Source organism: Tetrao urogallus (genome assembly GCF_951394365.1).
Source record: "Tetrao urogallus genome assembly, chromosome: 7".
Classification (NCBI taxonomy): Eukaryota; Metazoa; Chordata; class Aves; order Galliformes; family Phasianidae; genus Tetrao; species Tetrao urogallus.
The window spans coordinates 49,558,328-49,577,992 of NC_136820.1; the positions used below are offsets into that span (position 1 = coordinate 49,558,328).

Genomic DNA, 19,665 nt, shown 5'->3' on the forward strand with positions numbered 1-19,665 from the left:
GCTTGATTTAAATCATCTGCATGCAACTCCTCAGCTCAGCTTCAGCTCTTGTAGCTTGCACTGAACTAAGCTGACCTTCCGTTCCTGTGGAATACACAAGGGATTTTCTTTTTCTGAAAGTTCCCTTTAACTTATTTATAAAATCTCAAGGGAGACTCCTTGTCTTTGCAGGCACCATGTCATCCGGACATGAACCTGTTTACCCTGAGTATGAGACTGAAACCAGCCAGACGTCGAAGCTGCTACGGAAATTTAAGGAGACGCCATTTGTACCAATTGGTGAGCTTAAGTCTGGGCTTACTTACTTACATAGGCTCTCTGTGCATGGGAAATCAATATGGCAAACACAGTCCCATACAGTGAATAGGTAATTGCTTTGATAGGACTTCCTCTTTGAAATGACTTCCTCACGCAGGGTTGTTACGTGGTAACAGCAGTGCTGATCGTACCTGCGGAGGTATTTGCTGCTGTGTAAAGAGAGAAATCGATGAGGCCTCTCGTCTTTAGGTTTAGTGGTTCCCCAGTTTGAGGAGACTGGTTGAGTTCTCAGCCTTTGCTGAGCTACTGGAAGAGCTCTGAGGAAAGGTTTGTGTGCCCCCTGGGAACTTTTCTGTGACTGGGAACGGCCTCTAACAGGACACAGAGTTTGATTTCAAGGTGCCTTAAATGGACGGTGTTCAGGTCAGTTGGGGTGAGCTGTTCCACAACAGCTGATTGCTGCTTCTGGTTTCTGTGGTCACAGGACTTTGCTCTGTGGCTCATTGGAGCAGACTGCATACTCCATGGGTTGGGTTCCCCTAGGCTGATCGACTCACCCTCAAACTGTGTCAGATTGACTTGCAGGCACTAGAATTCTCAATTTGTATTTTATGAAGCTATTCTGTAAATCATGCACAGAGAAAGGCTGTTAGCTTCTCAGGTGGAACTGGTAATATTCTTGTTCAGGTAGCCAAGCTGTCTGGGCTTTTGGCAGTAAAATACACACAGTCCTTAAAACTTGGCAGCCTTCCTTGAACTATGTAAATAATCATCCTAAACGTGGACTGAAGTGGCGGGGATTGAAAACTGTTGTGCGTGGTGTTCTGTGAGAGCCTTTCTGTATACCGGAAAGAAATGGTATAGCCTGGGCTGTGTGGTTTGTGGGACTAAAATGGAGTGTCCCTGTGAAGATACCTTGGTGAACATCTGTCTTGTATTGTGGGAGAGGAACTTATGACCTGTGTCCAGGTGAAAGAAGGCCAAATGTGACAACACCCAAAATAACATCCTTGGCAGGCAGGTTAGGATGCCTCCACAAACCATTAGCACTGAGTGTCCCAGCCAATGCTGAGCCGTTTTCTTGACTGTGAGCTTCCTTCCAAGAAAGCAGGCAGCTCTTGTGCTCTCTGAGAAATACTGAAGAAATTCTGACGCCTTGAGAATGATCCCTGAGTTTCTGCTGTTGTGTCTTAACACCACTGGAAATTGTCATTGTCTTCCCTGCTGACTTGTGACTTAAATGAGGTGGAAAGCAGTGGGAAGGACAGGGACTTGCGCTGTGTGCAGAGATCAGACAAAAACATGCTTACTCTCAGGATTTGTTGAGGCAGATCAAAGTCACCAAGATGTGGGAGGCGATCCTTACTCACGTGGATGTTTTCCTCCTTTGCAGGGATGGCTGGCTTTGCCGTGGTGGTAGGCTATGGGCTGTACAAACTGAAGCATCGGGGGAACACAAAGATGTCGCTTCACCTGATTCACATGCGTGTGGCAGCGCAGGGCTTCGTTGTGGGAGCAATAACGTGTGGTACGTACTGAGCAGGGAGCACCATGGGTTGTGGAGACCTTCCTGCACCTCTTTTCCTGCTGGTGGATGTTGCAGTACACGTGTTGAGTATTAAACTCCACTAGCTTTGAGAGTAGAAGTTTTGACTGCTTTTACAGGTGGGAAGCTTCTGGAGGTACTGAAATTAGAGGAAAAGATAAAGGACTGCCTGCTGTTAATGTTTTCCCATGTAAATATGTTGCTGTTTCTGAACTTAATGCACTGGAAAGACAGCTTGCATAGACAGTAATATTATTGCCCAGAATTATCCCTGAATGTACTGAAGGATCTGTACTTCGAGGCCCTATTTAGGTATTTTAGCTGTGTGTGTTTTGAATGAGCATCCCACAAAACACGGCTTGCCTAAACTGCGTTCCCAGAAAGTGCAAAAGCAAAGCTTGACTTTGCAAAGCAGACTAGAGCTGGCTGGGAATCTGTGTACAAGAAGGAAAATTTCTGTGCACGGAAAGTCCTGTAGTGTTTGTTCATCATGACTATTTAAAACAAACAAAAACCAAACAAACAAACCACAAATGACAGAAGAGGAAGGGAAATGCTATTTCTGTTGCTCAGAATTTCAGACTTCAGATTTTGAATGCTTTGTATTCAATCCAGCTTTTTTTTTGTGTGTGTGTTTTTTCTGTCACATAGGTGTGCTGTATTCCATGTTTCAGGAGTACGTGATAAAGCCCAAGGAGTAATAGAAGGATGACCTAAATCTGTCCCGGTGGTGACCTGTGTACTGCATCTATAGACCTCATATCAAGGGGTTCTTGAGGGGGAAAAAATATATCATTTTAGAGAATTGCCCTTTATTTTTGTATATGGTACGCTGTTCTGAGGCTGGCAGCCTAAATGATTGCATACCAGGCGAATGGGTATGGCAGTCTGGTTCTCTTTGATTGGCCCTATCATGCCCTGCTGTTTAGGGGATATAGTAGAGCACCCATAGTCTTCCCCTTGGCTGTTTTACTCAGCCCTACAATTGGTGACTTCTCTTGCTGCCATTGCCCAAAATGACAAAGTCTGAGCTACCTTTGCTAAGCCTCAGCCAGGGTGTAGAGGCCGTATCTGTAAGATAGCACTGTATTTTCATGTTATCTTCTGTCCTGTGTATTTGCCAGCCTCCAGCTTTGTAATGTAGAAGCTTCCAGTAGCACTGACTGCTAAAATAGAGAGATCTATAAACATCTATTTTATTTTTTTATTTAAGGCATGAGGTTATTTGCTGTGTTTCAGCTATTTAAATGTTATATTTATTCATCATTAATGAAGACACAGTCTCCTTATTTTTACCATAGGCTTTCAGACCCTTGGAATACTGTATTTTGTAACTTTATTTAGTGTTCTTCTGGCTAATATTTAAATGTAACATTTAAAGTATGTCTGGGTTTGGCATTCTAATGCTTTTAAAGCGTCATCTAGCTCTGACTTACAGAGTTATATTTTCCCATAGAAATTTTGAAGCACTTGCATCTGAAAAGCCCCTTGGGTGAGGTGTAAAACCTTTGTAAACTGCCAATGTGATTTTATGCAGGAACCCCTCGTATTTCTAACAGCAGTCACAAAAATAAATGTGTTGATGAAGTGAGTTGGTTTTTAAAAAAAAAAAGATATTTCTCTGTCTAGCCGACATTCCATCGTGCCAATATGATGTCTCACAAATAAGGTGTGCCCTCCCGCTCTGTGATACGTTGCTGTGGGGAGGAATGTGCGATGCAATGTGAATAAACAGCTGAGAGCACTGTGGATAACCAACGTTTGTGTGAGGATTTCCTGGGGAGCGGTGTGCTGAGCCACGGGGCAGCTGGAAAACACCTCCAGGTGATACAGGGCAGGCGGAGATTGCTCCGCTTCGTTTAGCCGTAAACCGCCCTCCTCTTCCCCAGGATGGAGAAACGGTGCCTCCAATCTCCGCCTCGGGTCGCCGGGAGGCCAAGGGCGCTAAGATGGCGGCCGCGCTGAGGAGAGCGGCGCTCCGCTGGGTGCGCATGCGCGGCCCCGCGCTTTGCTCCGCCTTCGGCTGTTTGTTGCTATGGGAACGGCGTGGGCCGGCGGCGGAGTCGGGAGCCGGAGGGGCTGGGTACGGCCGTGCCGACGCGGGCTCTGAGGGCCCCGCCGCCGGCCTCGGGGCTGGGGGAGGCCGGGTAGGTAGGTAGGTAGGCTCCTGGGGCTCGGAGCGGGTGGGTCGGCAAGAGAGGCTGAGGGAGCAGCGCGGCCTGTGACGGTGCGCAGGGTGAGCTGTGGCACATCCCAGAGCCCCGAGGGGGAACGGTGCACGCAGGTTGTTATTCGTCCCCAGCGAGGCTTGGTGCTGAATAAAGTCCCCCACAATCACGCAGGTGCACTTTGTCCTTCATCAGGCTGCTGGCTGCCTCAGAGTGAGATAGGCCCCGTGCTAATCGCTGTCTGCAGGGCGTGCATGTGGGAGCTTTAGCCACTGGTTTTGTCAGACCAAAGGTGCACTTGGCCTTAAACAGAAGGAGGGAGGGCTGGAACACTCTAGAAAACAGATTGCCTTAATCACAGTGAAAAGGGGGGTAGGCATTGGAATGGATAGTGATACTGCTGCTTTAATGTTACCACTCAGCCCTTGGAAAGATGGGGGAAGGTTGTCAGCCTGCTCTTGGTGGCCAAAGGAAGAGTGTGGATAAACAGGGACCATAGAATCATGGAATGGCTTGGATTGAAAAGGACCACAATGTTCATCCAGTTCCAACCCCCTGCTGTGTGCAGGTCGCCAACCAGCAGCCCAGGCTGCCCAGAGCCACATCCAGCCTGGCCTTGAATACCTGCAAGGATGGGGCATCCACAGCCTCCTTGGGCAACCTGTGCCAGTGCTTCACCACCCTCTGTGTGAAGAGACTTTCAGTCTCTGTAACGTGGTTGTTACACTGGCTTCGTTTCAGCCTCGGCTTGCTCTTCTCTAAAGACGTTTGTTTTAAGTGGATCTGTTTAAAAAAAAAAAAAAAAACATTTAAAAACACTTATTTTAATGTTAGAGTGAAGATAGACCTGAAAATTTTTTTTCAGTTTGAAAGGCATCTGTGGTAAAAGGCCATTAAAGTGAGGTTGTGAGGCTGAAGAGCACAGTGATTGAGAGGAAGAGGTGGTGGCAGGGAGACTGTGCAAAGGTCGGTGTGGAAAAACTACAAACCAGCTATTAGAAGAGGATGTTTTGAATGTGATATTGATCTCTGCTCTCTTTTGCTCTTCATTTTCTTCTTGTGATGCTTTTAGTAAGCAATGGAATCAGACATAAGTGGGAACGAACATTTTAAAAGCCAGTTTAAAGCTCTTCAGGTACAACAGCAGAGAAGACTACAGAATCTAATGGAGAGGAAGAAGGAAAAGCAGAACAGTCAGAAGGCTAACAATGGCAACGGAAAGGAGACTTTCAACATCCTGACTGATCTAAACTTGTTTGAAACAGAACAACCTGTAACTGAAGATGACAGCAAAAGGTAAAAGTGTAGCAGCACTGCTCCTTCAGGAGATCACCTAAAGTGTGTTTAGCATATAATCTTATGAAAGTCACAGTAGAAGAGCACTTTGTCTTCAGTGTCCATTATCCTGAGAAGACCCTCACTGTGTCTGATATGTTTTGCACTGTGATATGTTCTTTATTTTTTTAGTATTTCACAAGTAGAGAGCTGCAGCACAGAGGGGTTAAGGTACCAGCTTGGTACTACCTGACCATCAGGGTGACTGAACTGCTGGTTAGTTCCTGCCTAGCTTTGTAAATAAGTTCTCTACATGACTAATTTCCAGAAACCAATATGTGCAAAGCATCACGCAGCTAGTGGGTATAAACCAAAGGCCTGCAGCCCAGGGAAGTGTTCCTCCACGTATTCTTCACATATGACATGATTTAGTAGGTCAAAAGACAGCCACAGGAGATTAAGTATATGTCTAGGAGTCTTGTAGATAAGGTTGCCTCATGGGTGAGATACTTGACAGGGATATACAAGGTAGGATTTTAAATCATAGTGGGTCAGAGGTTTGGGTCTTATCTCACCCACTGAGGGAGTATCTGGGTTATCAGGATACTAGACATTCTACTGCGAATCTTTCTTTATCTTGCATTTGGAGCTGAGTGCACAATTCAATTTACTGGACCAGATTTGAAACCCCAGCTCAGATCATCCATCTTCCTCCTAGGATGTAGTCAGTGTCTCCTGACACGATTAATTTATTTGTATTTTTATGAACTGGAACAGGTTTGGAGTTGGACAGATCCCAAGGACGTTACTACAGTGTTGGCTCTTCTGTGATTTTCCCCCTTTTAAGTGGTGAAGACAGCTTAAAGAATTCCTGCTTCTGCTCACCACTTGCAGCTCTACTGATACAGCTGTTTTCAGGACTGTGCTGGAAACTGAATTCAGTTTCTGGGGCAAGGGTATTTTTATTTCAGTGATCTAGATTATAGCCTTAGCCACACAAACTGTTTTATTGCTGCCATGATAGGGAGGTGGGCTGTGGAGCGTTGGTGGGTAGAAGGAGCTGCCAGCTCCTTCCTGGAAAGTCACACAGGTATGTACCTTTGAGACAATTTTACCTCCCATAATCTATAGTGGGGAAAGACACCTCTAGCAAGGCTTATCAGGCCACTAACCAAGCTTTATTGGGCCCTAAATGCTGTTCTTCCTTCTGTGTTACCCTGGGCAGCTTGTTTCTGAAGATTGCTTCACACCCAATTATGTATGCTGCAGCAGAACCTGGGAATGAACCAGTGAAGTTTTCAGGTGCTTCTGGGAATATGGTGTTCATGCTGAGAGAGAAACCTGTGTGGAAGCAGGGAGCTGAGCTTTCAGAAAGAAACTGAAGCTCTCCTTCTTGCTTTCCACGCAAAGATGGAAGTCATCACACATAGGTTCTTCTCCAAGGCAGTCTGGTTTCCCAGTGTAAACTTCTGATCTGTCCTCTTAACAACTGTCCCCTTCAACATTTTTTTTTTATGATAATATGTAAAGTACACTGTGGAGATTTGATTTATTTTTGCAGAGGGAGACTGATTCCCACATTTCAGCTGTGAATTTGATCGGGGAAAAGGAATCTGAGGAGTTGCTGTGACATACTGGTGGAGTGAGGTGCAGAGTACAGGAGAGTCCCAGCAATGCTGGCAATGCTTCTCTGACATTTGCACCTCAGTAATTTAGGTCTGAGCAATTCAAGAGCTGATACCTAGCTTTTCTTTTCTTTTTTTTCAGTAGCATTGACCATTAAAAGCCCTCATTTGACATCCCAAGTGCAGCAGACTACAGATTTCTCTGGATTGTCCTTTGTCCGTGTATGTCTACATTTGGCAGAAGAGCAGTTATCAAATCCAGGCAGGGTTTGCTTCTGGAAAGAATTCATTCTTGTGTATGGATACTGTGTTGCTGTATTCCCATGACAACACATTAGAAAGCCGTTCCCAAGTAGGAGGACTCCTCCATATGGTCTGCAGTGGCAGTGATTTCTGTATGTCCATGTTGTTTACAGCAGCACTTCATCCTCTCAGCTGTCATTCTTCCTGTGGGCCCCAGGAGTTCATTTTTCCTTCCTTCCGTTCTTCCTTCCAGTTTTTATTCAGGCATGTGTCTAGCTGACGTTTCTGTCTGTTTTTCTGTGACTTTATCTGTTTTGGTGCCTTTAAGATTAAGTGATTTTCCCCATCAAATGGAGAATCTGTAACAGGGTTGGGAAAGATACCTGAATATCTGTTATAGATGCTCACAAGCTGTACCTGGCTTTGTTTCTTTGAACTATGGTAAAACAAGTGAGCTTTCTGCAGCTTGTTTCTTTTGACTGTTTTTCCATTGCTGAACCACTTGGGTGGGAACCTCCTTTGTAATGCATAGAGTCACTCTGTGATGGGGTGGGAAGAAGTCTCTCAAATCAGACTCCAGCTCTGGTGCAGTAGGGATTTCCAGCCATTTTACCAGAAGTGCTGTTTGTTAAGGTTCTGAAGCCAGCTCTGAGGAAGAGATCTCTGACCAGGTGTGCTGGGAGCTCAGAACCTTCTTTACATGTTAATTTCGTAACAGTTGACAATGTTTTTGTCCATGTATCCCTCGCTCAGTCAGCACGGTTTTGTTGCTAACTTCTGTGTGTAGTACGTGTGGGAATAACTTCGTTTTGTCTTTTCTCTGCTCAGATTGCTTCTTGCTTTCTTCTGCTTTGTAAACAACTGACTTTGATCTCCCTTTGATTTTCAGCTTTGGAGCAGAAGTGCGCTGCTTAATTATGGATTGTGAATCATCTTATAAATTGCCTCTGGAGTTTATAACAGTGTTTTAAGGGGTCATTTATTCTGACATGCACATATAGAGCATGCATTTATGAGACTGGTTTGAGCAAAAAACTTGCTAAACTTTTGAGAGAAAGGAGTTAGGTGGCTGTTGAGATAGCTGACATCTGGCTCTGGTTGTGCTTATAGCCACATATTGGCCTTCATCCAAATCTCTGTGATCACCCAAGCTACCAACTTCCTTTACCAGCTGCAGGCTGGAGCAATCTGCCTGTAGGCTTAAGGCGTGGGACTCTATTCTGGAGTAAGTCACAAAATGCCTATATCCAAGGTCACAGTGCAGGCTGCTTGGTGCCTTGTGCTATCTGGGATGCCCCAGGGTATCAGGGATATCTGCATGGGAAAAGCAGGAGACCTGTGCCTTTCAGCAGCAGCAGCTGGGGGCTGGATGGGCAGCTCAGATGGCACCTGTGTGTGGATAATCAAATTGCATCTCTTCACCAGAGAGTGGGCTCGGATGACTCTGGGACATCTTGGATAGGTGTCTGTGTTTTCAGGGTCTAATTGAGCCCCCAAGGCCTAACTTCCAGATTTTGCATTTGGTGGAATTGTCATGAAAGGACAGCAAAGAGATTAAAGTTCTTCAATCCCTGAATGTCTGAGAGAAATGAAACCCATAAACGTTACTAAATGTAACAGAGAATTGGAGGAGCAAGGCTATTTCCTCTCATTCAGAGGGCTTTTTGATATTCTTTTTTCTTAAGTGAATTCCACAAAGTAACATGAACAATACAAACTGATGGTAATCCATCCTGGTGAGGTTCCAAGAACATCAAACGAGGACATGGGAAATTGATCTTTTTTTGAATTGCTATGAAGCATTCATTTTTGAAGAACCTCAGTAGCAGCTTTTGTAATTTGTGCTCTGTTGGCTTCTATTGGCTTTGGTAAGCACAGAAAGTAAAGCCTGAATGTCACAGGTGCTGAATGGCAAGCCCACCTGTTTCCTGTGAAGAACCAGGTAGGTAAGGCTGAATGAGATGAGACTCTTCAGCAGCCTCAGGAGCCCTGGAAAAAATAACTGCTCTGTGATGTTTTGCTCCTGGGAACACAAGGAAATGCAGAATTTCTGAAAAAGACATCAGCTCACTGAATAGGTGAAATATCAGATGACCAGCTGGCGTTCAGGATGTTCTGCTTAATTCAGTCAACTCATTCCTGGTTTAGCATACAGTCGTTTCACTACTTTATTTCTAGAAGCATCTGTTTGAAACACATTCTAGTGACATCTGCCATTCCTTTTTTTTTTTTTTTTGTCAGATTGCTTGAGGTTGAGAATGAACAACTCCACGATCAGCTTCGAGAGGTCCGGGATGAGAACTGCAGACTGTACAAACTGGTGACAGAGAAAGATTTTGAAATAAAGCAACTGCAGAAAAAAATACAGGAGGATCGATTGGCTTTGTCAGGTAAACACAGTAGCTTTGTGTTCACACTACACTAGTGCCAGTGTTTGCTTGCTGCTGAAGACAGTAAAAGGAGAAAAACAACATAATTGTGAGATAAATAAACCTCCTGGCAGTAAAATATTTATGTGACATCTATTTCACCTGTTCTGTGCTGAAAAGGAGTACTTCAGGCATAATGTGCTTGCCTCCATTTCCACTCCTGTAATACAATTCTGCTAAGAAGATCCAAATTCAGCTCTTATGACTGAGAAAGAATTGCAAGGCCTAAGCTGACACTTTGGCATTTGCAGTTATCTAAACATCAGTATCTCTCCCACCTGGGAGTCTCACTGGCAGCAGGAAGCTCCTTGCAGTGATTTGACATGATAGCATGTACACATGGATTGACATGTATGCATCTCACTTGCATCTTACTTCTTACTCTTCAGTTTCATGAGCTGCAAAATTGGAATGCTGCTGCTCCTCTTCTTAGAGAGCTCCTTGAAGGACAAGAAGTGGTCTGATATTGGCAGACATGTCAGGCCAAAGGCACAGAATATTGTTATCAGTAACTAGATGTCCCTTTAAAGAATTACTGTGCTCTTTTGGAATACACAGTAATTTGTGTTCCTCACAGATCTACAAACCTGCCACTATCAGCACAAAAAATGATGACTCAGAAAGTTTAGAAGCCTTTTTATTAATGTCAAAGAGCAGCGTTGCAGGTTTCTCAGCTACCTGGTGTTAAATTCCTTGTTCAGGCTTCTTTTGTTTAAATGCCTGAATGGGATACATGCAGAATGCTGGCTCAACAAAAAGTCCAGCTCTGAAGTTGTTTGGACGGCCTTTGAAGATGGAATTGTGCAGTTTGAACCTCCTCCACTGGGTGCCACTGTTGTGCAGGACAGCGATGATGACCCGGCTGGCAGTGAAGGGGAAGAGCAGCAGTAAGCAGGACTAAGTAATGCATATATTATATTCTTATTCTTAATAATTAACTGCAGCTTTTATTTAGGGTAGATGATACGGTGTTGCTAGGTCAAAACAGGAGCCAGAAATGCTGTTGCAGTTTCTTGGCTGGCAAACAACCAGACTGTGGCAGTTTGCTCCGTACCTCTGTGTTTCCTGTTTACTTTGTAGCAAGAGACTCCCATGCTTTTCAGGGAAACAAGAACCTTTAATTAAATGTGTTCCATGTGTTTGAAGACACTGCATGGGAGCCTGAGCCTGTTTCTAGATTAGTTTAATATGTATTGTTGTCCTTAGCAGCCATTATTTGTTATGAAAGCTAAGGAATAAATAGCTGCTAGGGGAAACATATCAGATAAAGAAGTAAGAACAGTGCAAATGCTTTTAAAAATAAGGAACTTCTTATTTACTTCACAAGGTTTTAAAATAGTGGCATGGGCTCACGTTCTGTTCTCACCTGTGTTCTGCATAGCCTCTGTGAACCTGCTCCAGAGGTTTTACAGGACTCAAAATTCATTTAAGAGTGGTCTGTCATCTTTGCATCTCACTGTAGTTCTAGAAATGAATTTTCACAGATGTCAGCAGAAAAAAGCAGTGAAAGAGTTAAAAAGAACGATAGCAGCTAATTCATTGTACAGTCTTCATCTAGCCCAAATGTAAGGTGTTATTGCAGGCTGATTCTCACTGCTGAGCTAGATGTTTTCTTGAGCACTGTGTGTAATTATATCAATTTTGCACTTGTACGAAAGCTTTTCTTCACCTCTGTGGTATTAACAAAAGCCAGGACTGCACAAGGCATTCCAGGGATTTCTTTATCTGTGACACTAATTAGCCCTTTCTGATGAGGAAGTGAGTGAAGTGTCTGTTTAAAAGATCACAGTAAAGCTCCGTGTGTAATCACAAGGGACACACAAATAGGCACAAAGAAATCTCCTGGATGTTATCCAGCACCCAACTGCAATAACGTCCCTGACCTTTAAGGACAGATGTCTACCAAAGTTTGCACCTCTGTTTCAGCAACTCCAGAAGTAAACAACCAGTGCAAAGTAGAGTGTTGTCTTTTTCTGTAACGTGCCACATTATGCCACCTGGTCACAGCAGCCCTTTGCAACGATGAGCAGAAAACACCTCTACCATTTCCCTGTAGAAATATTGCTATGACCACTGTTGTGGTCTTTTGTGACGTGGCTGTTGCTAAAGTGTGAAATGTGGCTTTGCTAGGCACACTGTGGTGCTTGTTCAAAGAACCAAGCAATCCAGCTGGAATCACTGTCGCCTCTTTTCCCTCTATTACTCATTGAAGTGCCTGGCACGGCGCTGAGAAATGGCTTAGACAATAACAGTATGCTGTGAGCTGGACAGAGAACAAAAGCATAATCTATTGTGACTCTTGCCTGTAAGAAATATCCTTTGCTTTTTTGTGTACTTTCCAGGGACGTCTGGTTTAGCGGGGGATGTTGCAGCTACTAAAATAGTTGAACTGGCCAAAAAGAACCGTGAGATAATTGCTGAGACTGAGAGTGAAAAAGCCAAAGTGAAGCAACTGAATAACAAAGTCAAGGAGCTGGAGAGAGAAGTGAGACATTTTTCTTGTTTTCTTTTTCTTTATGCTAGAACAGAGAAGTCCAGCTTTTGGGATTGAGGAGCTGTAGCAGCTGTGGGGTTGATTCATGTTACCATTTTGAATTTGCTTTTGCATCCGTGCTTGGAGTTCTCATCATTTTTATCTGTGCTGGGAGGGAGGGATGTGTGCCCTCAGCTGTTTCCACCACTGCGCAAAGGAGGAGCTAGGAGAGGACATCAGTAAGTTAGAACGAGCCAAAGATGTGTGAAATGCCATTTGGGAATGTTCACTTGTATTTTGAAGCACAAGTGGCATAAATGCTGTCTGAACTGAGGTAGGAACAATTTACATCACTTAAATAGCAGATCTTTACTCAGGCAGATGTGTTTTTCTGACTTCTTTATATGGGCTGACCTTCCACAGGACTAATTTTTCTGAGATGAAATGAAAATTAGGTGCCCTGATCTCCATGTTTACTTTGTTCATTGGCTCCTACTGTAGTTCCTTATACACTTTGGGTAAATTTTTGATCATTTTTAATGTGTTCTGCTGCACTTTGCCTCCTCAGAAGACATCACTTAAATGTATCAATGACATTTATTTTGCTATCTGACAAACGCATTTTGACTCCATCTTCTGCAATCACGTATTGTCCTGAGTGATTCATCCGTTGGAATTGTACCTATTATTTGAAAGATGGAGAAGTGTTGGATGATATGTTTGAGAACTGCATAAATGAAGAGAGTTCTGGTCAGAAGGGTCTTGTAGAAGACCCTTCTGGCTGGAAGGCTAAGAAATATCTGGCGTAGCTGGGGACCTCTGAAGTCTCACACGTAGGGAAGCAAGCCATAAATAATTACAGGAAATATTCCAGAAAAAAATTGTCTTGGTTGTAATCCTCTGCTGAAGAAGTACAATGACCATGATTCAGACAGAAACTTCAGACATTCTCTGATATTTACCCAAAAGAAAAGTACTGCAGACTCTTCAGAAAAGGAGGTGAAGAAACAGTAATTGCTGATCGAAGCAGAGGTGAACTTCTCAGATATGAACCAATCTGTTCCTTGGACGTTAGCACCATCAAAATCAAAACCCAATGAAGCTACTTGTCTCTTCTGAGATAGAGATGAACTGTAATGTGGGGGTATCTATCAGAAATACCCAAGGAGGCTGTGGATGCCCCATCCCTGCAGGCATTCAAGGCCAGGCTGGATGTGGCTCTGGGCAGCCTGGTCTGCTGGTTGGTGACCTGCACACAGCAGGGGGTTGGAGCTGGATGAGCACTGTGCTCCTTTTCAATCCAAGCCATTCCATGATTCTATGAAATATTGAGTGATGTGTAAGAAAAGCTACCACAGCTAGGAACACACACATCTATTTAGTAATTTGAAGTTAAGCTGATGATTTGCACTCATCTTTTTCCACTGATGATAGAAAGAACCAAGACAACTAAAGTACATCTCAGTTCTCTGTTCATAGGCAAAAAAGCACCATTTGAGGCACTGCTTCACCTCTTAGGCACCCATACAGGCTGATGTGATAGGACTGGCAGTCTGGGTATTATAGTTAATATAAGTAGGATTATATTAATATAAGTAGGATACTTCAAATAAGACTAGACAGCTGTGTGTGGGCAGAAACAGAGCCCTCAGTTCATGCATCCACTTGACCTAATGTAGACCTGGCTGAAGAGTAGACTTCCATGATGTATTGACTAAATTCCATGAATTATGAATAGAGACATTCACAGTGAGAGCAGGAAAAGCACTGATTTGTGTGTTGAATCTCATCCCATGTGCATGCTCCTAGATGGCTTAAACTCAGTGAAACCGTAGAATCACCAAGGTTGGAAAAGACTCCAACATCACCCAGTCCAACTGTCTGCTTATCACTAATAGTTCCCACTAAGCCATGTCTGACATGAATTACATTGAAGGTACCTTATAAATACATCAGTACCACACCAGTGGAAAACCCTGTTATTTTATAGCTAGCTCTTAGCTTGCATGAGAACTGAAAAATATGGAAATCATGAGTGGTTTAAGACGAATGTGTTCCCACAAACAAAATGCATGGTTAGTCATTGAGCAATTGCTTAGCAAAGAGTGGTACTTATAAACAAAGACTGTAAGTGGATCTTTGCAGAAAACATGATTAGAATTTGACCTGGTAGCTGCCACCAGCTGAAAGTTGATGAACTGGATAGAAGGGTGCCCTAAGCTTGTATTTCTTTGCAAAGAAAGGCTCAAGTGGCCCTGAATTGCACTCTCTCCACATATGGCTGTAATAAGGAAGCTATTCATCAGAACCTTCTTCTATTCAGGCAAATTATCAACATTTTCTTCCCACCTCAAAGAATGAAATCTCAGCCCCTTAAAGCAACATTTCCCAAACTTTTATGCTCCAAGCTGCATATAAGAAATCTTCAGGGTCCTATAAGAAGTCTTCACAGTCTCAACAAAAAAATACATGATTCAGAGGGGGGGTGACAGTGCCTCTGCCTTCTCATTCTGTTCAAGCAATAGCAGACACATGCTTTACACACTGAGAAATACTACTTTAAAGCTATACTAGCTAAAGAAAATGGGTGTTGACATCAGTACTAAATCACAGATGTAGGGCATTAGGTCGTCATGTCTCCTTTTGAATTCCTCTGGTGGACAGAAGTATGTGCTTGTTATGGAATATCCTGATTTTCTTGAAAAGTGAACAACAGCAATCATCCTGATCTGCACTGAACTGGGCATTCACTGATATGTATAAACACTTATTTTATGAGCCTCTGATGATAAAATTCCCCAGAAAACACTGAAGTTGTTCCACAATAAAATACTACAGGCTTCTTTGGGAAGCGTTTCAGGACAAGGCTTTTCTACTGGTTATATTTAAAAACAAGGGGGAAATATAAGGTCTCTCTTTTTTTTTCTTTTTTAGAAGGGCATTAAAATTGCTGTTACATTATTTACCAGTTAATCCTCCATGAAGGTGTTCTCTTCACTGTATTTGCTTTGTAATAGTGCTTTTTTTTTTCCAGCTACAGACAGCTGTGGAAAAAATACATTCTCTTGGTGGCAGTGATGCAGGAATCAAGCAAACAGCTCTGAAGAAGATAGAAGGAAACTTGGTATGAATTGTACCTGTGGAGAGAAAATCAGATCAGAAATAAAAGCTGATATTTAGTTTTTTGCTGTTGTGCATTTCTTCTCTTATGACAGGAATGTGTCCCCATCACTAATTTTGTAGCCAGATTGCTCTGTTTTCACTTCCTCTGTACCCTAGAAAGTAGGGAATGCATTTTCATGGGTCTGGAAGAAAGAGATTCTGTTGGATCTGTGAATCATAACTTCAGTTTTTCACTGCAGATTCTGTTCTTACCAAATCCATTCTTTTTTTCAAAGGCTGAAAGTCCAGAGGTGAAAGCATTGCAAGAAAAATTAACTACAGCCAACTTCAAAGTGCTGGAGTATCGTAACCAGCTGCAGTCTGCAAAACAGGAGCTGAAGATGACCCACAAGGTACTGTTCCAGGATGACATCTGTGGCTGGGATCCCAGGCCCATCTCACTCATGTGAAGTCAGAAGATGGCTTCTTTTTCTTGGAGCTTTCTTTAGCCTCCATGATTCCAGTGAGCTCTGAGAGTATAAGAGACCACAGATGCAGTGGTTGCATTGGAAAGATACACACGTGGACACACTGATTTCATACTGTGCCACCATAAGGAGGATGAATGTTTCCATGATTTCTGCTGTATCTGGTAGAGGTACTTGAAGGTTGGAATGTTTCAGTCCAGCAAAATAGGTTTTGACTGACCTGAAGCATACATTCAGATCCATTCCTCTTTTCCAAAGCATTTAATTGTGTATTTACTTTTAATGTAGGTTTCAGGCCCATGAACATTAATGAGATTAAAGATCATACTTGAACTAAAGCACGTTCAAACAGCTTGGTGGAGTGACATCCAGAGTAACCCTTTCCTTTTTGATTCGTGATGGATTTTAATGCATTACTTTGTGCTCTGCTTCCTTTGGTTTCATTACTTTGCGTAAGAGACCTGCAATGCAGATCAGAGTGGAGAGTATGGTTCTAAAAATAGAACTCTGCTGACCTTTTTATAAATAATTTAAATGCTCATCATACTAACTTTAGCTCTTGGTAATGTGGCTCTTTCAGAATTGTGTGAGAGAGGTTGGCTTAATGCCTGATTGCAGGGGTGTGTATTAAGACAAGATCCCTGTTCTGTTCCTGCTTAGTTCTAGTTACAGATCGTATAGAAAATAATTAGATACTTTGAAAGCTGTTAGTAATGCTTAGTAAATCTTGATTTATTTGAAATGCTCTTCTTAAAGAGGTGGCACAGTTTGACACCTTTCTCCTGGTTTTAGGGGAACAGTCAGGTTCCTTTAGAGATCATTGGTAGAGTAAGGTGTGCCTGCAAGTTAGTAGTTATAATTAGAGCTGTGTTATTGCATAAAAAATCTCAGTAACCATCATAGCTTATTGTTACATCGATTTCTTTTTTTTTTTTTTAGTATTGTTGCTTTCTTATTATTTAGAATTTTTAGTCACCTAGAATTTTTTATCACCTGGGTCCTCTGCAGATCGAATTCCCACTAATCAGCATGTGATAGTCTATAGTCTAGACTCTGAATTCACCTAAAGGAACATGAGCCACTCACTCAGACCTTAGAGAAGGAAGGCACTGGTGGAGGCATCCCTGGCCATCGAGGGGGGCACAGGTTTTGCCATCCAGCACTTCAGTTCTGAGTCCCACTTAGCACTTGCAGCTGCTTGATGTTGTAGTCAGTGTCTCGTGTTATGCTTCCCTGATTCTTAACAGCTGTCACCATATCTGGATGCTTTGAGAGCATCAGTATTTCTTATCAGAATGCCAGCAGCTGGCTTGTTTGCTCTGTAACAGGGGTCACCACATCCTGGTGGCAGTGCTGGTTGCAGATGTTCTTATCACAGTGCAGAAGAGGAGGAGACAGAAGGGGAGTGATACGTGATCAGGCTGTTTACATATTGTGGCCATTTGATTCATGATGTCTATTATGCTAACTGTACTGGATGTCAGGAGTAGTGGGTACTGTTCACAACACCCAACTAGATACAGCTAGATGGTCCAATTTGGCACTCTCCACAGGCAGGCAGCAAAATATGGACTCATTAAAAAAATAATAATAATCAAAGACTAATACCTAAACACTGAAATACTGAAAGATCTACCTTAACAAATAAAGGCAGTTTTGTTAATCAGACCCTCCTAAGCAGCAACAATCTGGATGATGATAATGATTTGAAAGAGCTTCCATCACATGGGGTACTGGACATCAGGTACAGGTGATAAAGGCTATAGTTGTGTATATAAATACAGTGTTTTGTGTGTACCACTAGAGAGAGTGGCTTTTGCTCCTCTCTCCCTAGCACACGTTTCAGCCTAGTCTTGTTGCTGATGTTAATCCCTTCTTTGTAGCTCTTAGCAAATGAAGTTGGTGAGGATGTGAATATCCAAAGTCTCCTGACCAATTCTGGCAGCTGGCGTGGGCGAGCCCAGCAAATTCTTGTTCTCCAAAGGAAGGTGAGTTCAGACCCTGCACAGTGCTCTGCAAGCTGGGTGCTGGGATGCTCTCTGTAGGAAAGATGTCTGAGGTAAACTGTTAGTTTTTTAAGTCATTCTTAACACCTATACCTTCTTGTGTATCCCAGTTAAAAGTATTTACTGCAAATAAATAGTCATGTTGAGGAAAGCAGTTGTTCAAAAAGCTTCAGGATAACTTCTGGAATGTTATTTTAGCGTGTATTGTGGTGATGTGTTAAATTTTAAATATGTATGGATGTGTGCAATCTTTCAGAATTCCTAGAGAGTATATTAATTAGTCTACTGCAGCCATGCAAACCCCAGTATTTATCTGGGTAGCATCTGTGTTGGAGGAGAGAGTTTGGTGACCTTGGAGAGCTGTGGCAGGTTAGTTAAAATCCCAAGGTGTTGTGAAGGTGCCTCTCCCCACTGAGTACAGAGGAGCCTTGTCCATCTCTGTGCTCTGACTTACACACCTTTGTTCAGTGCTTGAAGTCACATGGGAAGAATTGAGGCCAGATAAGATTTTCAAGTTGTTCCCCCAGGAAAAGTAAAGTCTTTAACTCTAAAGAGCACAGTGTAGCTGAAATGTCAGATCAGGACAGGAAGGCAGTTTGTCAGTGTCTTACATAAAACTTCTCTCATGTAATTTGAAACACCGTCTTCCTATTTTTCTGATATTGAATTACATGCCAATATACTGTGACTTTTGCACTCTTATTGACTGAAACTGTTAATCTCTGTATTCCCACAGGCAAATTACAGTTTCCTTTCATTAGACCCCCTGGCTGAGATTCATCTGAAGTCTGTCCATATTGCACTGCACTCTACTGCAGAAATTTCTGTCTGAGCAGACTCCACAGGCCCCTTTTTTGTCAGTAATTACAGTCAATAGATCAACAGGGTGCATATTATCTCAGAAGACACCTCCAAGAAAGAGCAGAATAGATGTACTGTAGCAGTGCCCACTTCTTTCTCCTGGCTATAAAGTAAACTTGCAGTGAATAGCTGAGATGCAGCAGCTGAGTTCAGCTGCCCACACAGATGTCTAATGCCAGCTGGGATGCCACAGGGTATCCCTGTGGTCATTGCTCCAAAGGAGTATGGATGTCCTATAGATCCTGCACCTTACGTGTCTCCAGCATCCCAGAACACCTCAAACAAGGCTAGGTACCTTGTGTCATATCTCTTCCCTGCACAGATGCCCTGGGCACCCACGTGTTTGTTAGCAGCTAAGAAATGTGTTTCTTTCAAACGCTCACTGCTCTGTGTCTGTTAGCCATGACAATGTCAAGAAGTAAGTGATAAGATGCTGCGGTCTGAGCTCCCTTTGTTTATGTGCTTTTTGGTGCTTGGCCTCTGTATTGTCCCCTAGGTTAGAGAGCTGGAGAATCAGTTGGGTCAAAACAAGAGCAGAGCATTACTGAGTGAAACGGATGAGGAGCTGCTGGCTCTTACTGATCTGAGGAAGCTGTCAGCCCAAGAGAAGAACTTGCTGAAAATTCGCAGTTTGGAAAAAGAAAGGAAAGATGCCTTGGAGGTAAAATCCTATGAGCTGATCTGAGTCTCACTGGGATATTTAGTGTAATATCCTGCCTTACCTTCAGGGTATATGTTACATATCCTACCTGGAGACCATTTTGGAAGCCGCCTGATCTGCTTGAGGAAGTTCTGTCATGCTTCACAGATTGTGCAAAAGACTTCCGTGCTTGTTTTCTGCATTGAACTCTTGTGTGGCCAGGCAAAATATTCAGTACCTGATAGGTCTTCCCTCTGCTTCATGATTCACGTGTCAGATGCATCTACTTGGTCTGAGATGTGGCCACTTGACAACTAGGCCTGGTATATGACATTAGGCAGTAGGAGAGAGGAACAGGGATGCAGTGCAGCTGACACAGACTTTGCACTGTAGTCACATGTAGGAAGAATCCCTGCTGCATCTGCATGCAACCTTTGCAGGGTCCCTCTCTCCTTATGACCAGGTGTGCATTCTTCATACAAGCATGCCCCTCACACCTGATGTATCTTTATGGTGATGGGCTCCTACATTTGAATAGAATAAAGCTGAGA

At 43.2% G+C, this 19,665-nt stretch overlaps 2 protein-coding genes across 2 annotated transcripts in view; both read left to right on the top strand.

Moving 5' to 3' along the window:
- Positions 1-176: 176 nt before the first annotated feature.
- On the top strand, positions 177-2,505 carry HIGD1A (HIG1 hypoxia inducible domain family member 1A; the record flags this gene model as incomplete). Its single annotated transcript, XM_079538302.1, has 3 exons — positions 177-279; positions 1,652-1,786; positions 2,456-2,505. 3 exons carry the CDS (start codon positions 177-179, stop codon positions 2,503-2,505), a joined length of 288 nt encoding a protein of 95 aa, XP_079394428.1.
- Positions 2,506-5,050: 2,545 nt separating this feature from the next.
- CCDC13 (coiled-coil domain containing 13) overlaps positions 5,051-19,665 on the top strand; it is a gene marked incomplete at both ends in the record, with an annotated part of 28,234 nt that continues 13,619 nt past the window's right edge. Inside the window, 7 exons of the mRNA XM_079538720.1 lie at positions 5,051-5,268; positions 9,357-9,505; positions 11,887-12,029; positions 15,052-15,141; positions 15,416-15,532; positions 17,491-17,595; positions 18,971-19,135. Coding sequence (XP_079394846.1) covers positions 5,051-5,268; positions 9,357-9,505; positions 11,887-12,029; positions 15,052-15,141; positions 15,416-15,532; positions 17,491-17,595; positions 18,971-19,135 — 987 coding nt within the window. The remainder of the gene's footprint in view (positions 5,269-9,356; positions 9,506-11,886; positions 12,030-15,051; positions 15,142-15,415; positions 15,533-17,490; positions 17,596-18,970; positions 19,136-19,665) is intronic.